Here is a 3,711-nt window from a genome sequence, read left to right as displayed (position 1 = left end):
GTAACTACTTCAGATCTTTTCAGTTATTAAATAAAATGGCTGCATGCATCACTCGATGCAGAGGCCGGGGCGTGGCCTTCTTTTCAAAAAAAATATATACATGCATAAGCATGTAAGTAGCCCTGACATCACTAAGCTCTGACTCTGACTCTAGCGCCGGAGCACTGGAGCAGTCAGAAAATCGGTGGGAAAGCTGGCACGAGAGTACGTAGAAGCGAAGCCATCCCATCCCATGTTCTAGAAGATAACCTATATTTTTCCTTTTCAAAAAGGAAAAAATCAACTGAAGCAGATTAGTCAAAAAAAAGCCGCGTGGCCGGGCCGGGGCCTCCACGTCTCCCATCGCCCTCGCCCTCACCACGGCCCCCGATCAATCCCCGGACGCGGTTTGCGCGCCTTCCGCGAAGCTTCCCCCGACACCACTGCGTCTGCGTGCCCCGCCAACCCCGACATTTCACAAAACCACACTAGACTAGACACGGTCCAACCTTCCAGTCGAAGCAAGCAATTCAACCCACCAACCAACCACATCGCACCCAGCACCGGTGCGGTGACCGACCCATAAAAGCAGCCCCTCCATCACGGCCACGGTTCCCCTCCATTCCCTTCCCTTTCCTTTCCTTTCCATCCCGCGACGCACGCAGCTCGACCAGAACCGTGCAGCGGCAGCGGCAGCGGCAGCCGGCGGAGAGCAGCCATGGCGATGGAGGGCTACGACCGGGAGTTCTGGCAGTTCGGCGACCAGCTGCGGCTCCAGACGGCCACCTTCTCCGGCCTCTCCCTCGGCGACTCCATCTGGTCGTCCCCCGCCGACAACAACGCCCCCCGCTCCCGCAACGCCGACCCCGGCCTCTTCTCCCCCTCCCCGCCCGCCGCCCACAACAACGCCGCTTCCAAGCCCAACAACAGCCTCAACGGCCCGGGCCTCATCGGGTCCGGCAAGCTCGCCTTCGGCGCCACCACCACCAGCAAGGCCGACCGCTACAACAACGTCAGCCTCCCCGACGCCAAGCCCTACGCCAACGCCAACGCCAACGCCGGCTACGGCGCCAAGCCCAACAACGCCAACATCAACGGCAACACCTTCGGGCTCAGCAAGATGGCCGCCAGCGGCGGGGCCGGCTACAGCAACTTCAACGGCGGCAACGAGGGGGTCAAGAGCTACTTCAACAAGTCCATCGGCAGGCCGGCCAGCAACAACAGCAACAGCAGCAACTTCAACTTCAACGGCTACGGCGGCAAGAAGGGCGCCGCGGACGGCAAGAAGAAGCACGCCAAGAACGAGAGAGGGGACAACAACCACGGCGCCGCCTCGGAGAAGCGGTTCAAGACGCTGCCGGCGTCCGAGGCGCTGCCTAGGAACGAGCCCATCGGCGGCTACATCTTCGTCTGCAACAACGACACCATGGAGGAGAACCTCAAGAGGCAGCTCTTCGGTAAATACTACACTGCTAAGATTTTTCTCTTTAATCTCCCTTTCAAAGTCCAATTAGATTAGCCGTACCTAATCCTAAGATAGAATCAATCCATATGTATATATTCAACTAATTCGATCAGATCTAGTACGTGACGGACTGACGGTTTGGTTACTTTTAATTTGCAGGGTTGCCATCCAGATACAGAGATTCAGTGAGGGCGATCAGGCCGGGGCTGCCCCTCTTCCTCTACAACTACTCCACCCACCAGCTCCACGGCATCTTCGAGGTAAAATCAATCAGAACAATCAAATTAATCTGCTCTCTTGCTTGCAGTTCGATGACAATTTAGTTAGCGTTGAATTGATTGAACTGAACTCATCGCCTTATACTGAATCGCCTGCACAGGCCGCGAGCTTTGGCGGAGCAAACATCGACCCGGCGGCGTGGGAGGACAAGAAGTGCAACGGCGAGTCCCGCTTCCCTGCACAGGTAGCTTCACCTTCACCTTCACAAGGAGTACTAAGTTGACATCAATATAATTCTAAGAACACAAGTTAGCTAGAGATATCTACTCTAGCTTGACCCGGAAGGAGATCAGATTGATGACTAGTAAAAGCAATCAATCAACTAGTTTATTGATTATTATAAACGGATGGAAGTTGTTGTCTTGTTTAGTTGGAACCTAGTAGATTGTCGGCATAACTTTTTGCTAGTGACTGTCCAACAACCTACATTCAGATTAGGTTGGCCGGTCAATCCTAGGCCAACCACCTGTTCTTCTAGAACAAGTACACTTGTCAACACACGCTCGGTCCTTCTAGAGATACTCAAACAAGATCACTTTTTTTTATCGACTCAAACAAGATCACTTGAAGTACTATTTGAAGTTAGTGATGGTACTAAAAAAGAAACATGCCTTAAATTAACAACACCGAATCTTAATTCCACTGGTCTTTTTGCGTGTAAACTAAATTAAGAATGAACAATCCTAACTAATTAGCAGTAGCAATTTACTTGATCTCTATTTATGTATGTCTTGCTGATTTGCAACGATTGATGAATTCAGGTGAGGGTGGCCACAAGGAAGATCTGCGACCCACTGGAGGAGGACGCATTCCGCCCTATCCTGCACCACTACGACGGGCCCAAGTTCCGGCTCGAGCTCAGCATCACCGAGGCTCTCTCCCTCCTTGATATATTTGAAGACAAGGATGATGCATGATGAAGGCTGCTCAGTGCTGATCAGGGGACTGTTGAGGAAGGAACAGCGTGCAATAAGATGGACTGGAGTATACATACATACATACGATTTATATCATTATCAATTAATGGTGATATATAAGTGAGCTTTATTGGGTTTTCCATCTCATGGGCTATGAAATTATGCGCCCCTCGTTGTCTGTAATGCGTGGTGATGGCTGCAGAAGATGAGCCCTCGTGAACATAACTTATGTATTGTCACGGCTATGTATGTATAATACTATTGAGACTTTAAGATGTTTCTCCTGTTGTACACCTTATAGCAGAATAAACCATCGCCTTCATGTTAGCGAAAACAATACTGCCTTTTTCTTCGAGAGTGATGAGGGAGTCGGTACAAGCACAAGAGTGTGCACCAAGGTGGAAATTGCTTTTGGAGGTCGAGCTCCATGGAAGCCTACAAATGCAAATTTTAAATTTCGTAAAATCTCGTATTTTATATTTTAAAAAATCTAAAAAAATACATAGATAGATGAAGGTATAATATAATACACAAGTGTGTAAATATTTAGACCTAAATACCCTGAAATGAGGGCTATGCAAAAAGATAAATCTAAGACTTTTTAACACATAATACTATTCATCCTTTCAGATCATAAATTTGTCTTTTTATACAGATTGCATTTTAAAGTATTTTGGTCTGAAATTTTACACACACACGGATCGCACCCTTGTTTAGTTGTATAATTTTTTTCAGATTTTTTGAAACCAAAAATTTCAAATTTTAATTTTTTCAAAAATTTCGTCCTTCGTGGAGGCTGAGTGCCAAAACACCATTCTCTGCATCAAGGCACAAAATAAAATTACATGGGAGACACCCAGCATGAGAGCCGAACACAAGACGAAAGACAAGGACGGAAGGGGAGGGTGGTTGTAGAAGTCACATCGAACCCCTCACCAGGTGTCTAGTAGACAGCTGAAGTTGAAGGCCAGACAAGGAGCTCAGTAGAGAACCTCGTCATCCACATATAAAAGACCACTTGAGGGGCAATGGAGAAAAAGATGTAGGCACCACAACAGAGGCTTGCAGAGG

The 3,711-nt window shown here is 48.5% G+C and overlaps 1 protein-coding gene across 1 annotated transcript; it reads left to right on the top strand.

The window, feature by feature from the left end:
• The first annotated feature begins 499 nt into the window (after positions 1–499).
• LOC123452968 (B2 protein-like) lies at positions 500–2,931 on the top strand. Its single transcript, XM_045129718.1, has 4 exons — positions 500–1,436; positions 1,604–1,704; positions 1,824–1,907; positions 2,485–2,931. Exons 1-4 carry the CDS (start codon positions 698–700, stop codon positions 2,638–2,640), a joined length of 1,080 nt encoding a protein of 359 aa, XP_044985653.1. The 5' UTR covers positions 500–697; the 3' UTR covers positions 2,641–2,931.
• The last annotated feature ends 780 nt before the right edge of the window (positions 2,932–3,711 follow it).

This window comes from Hordeum vulgare, chromosome 5H (genome assembly GCF_904849725.1).
Source record: "Hordeum vulgare subsp. vulgare chromosome 5H, MorexV3_pseudomolecules_assembly, whole genome shotgun sequence".
Taxonomy (NCBI): domain Eukaryota; kingdom Viridiplantae; phylum Streptophyta; class Magnoliopsida; order Poales; family Poaceae; genus Hordeum; species Hordeum vulgare.
This window is presented reverse-complemented; position numbering and strand designations above follow the sequence as displayed.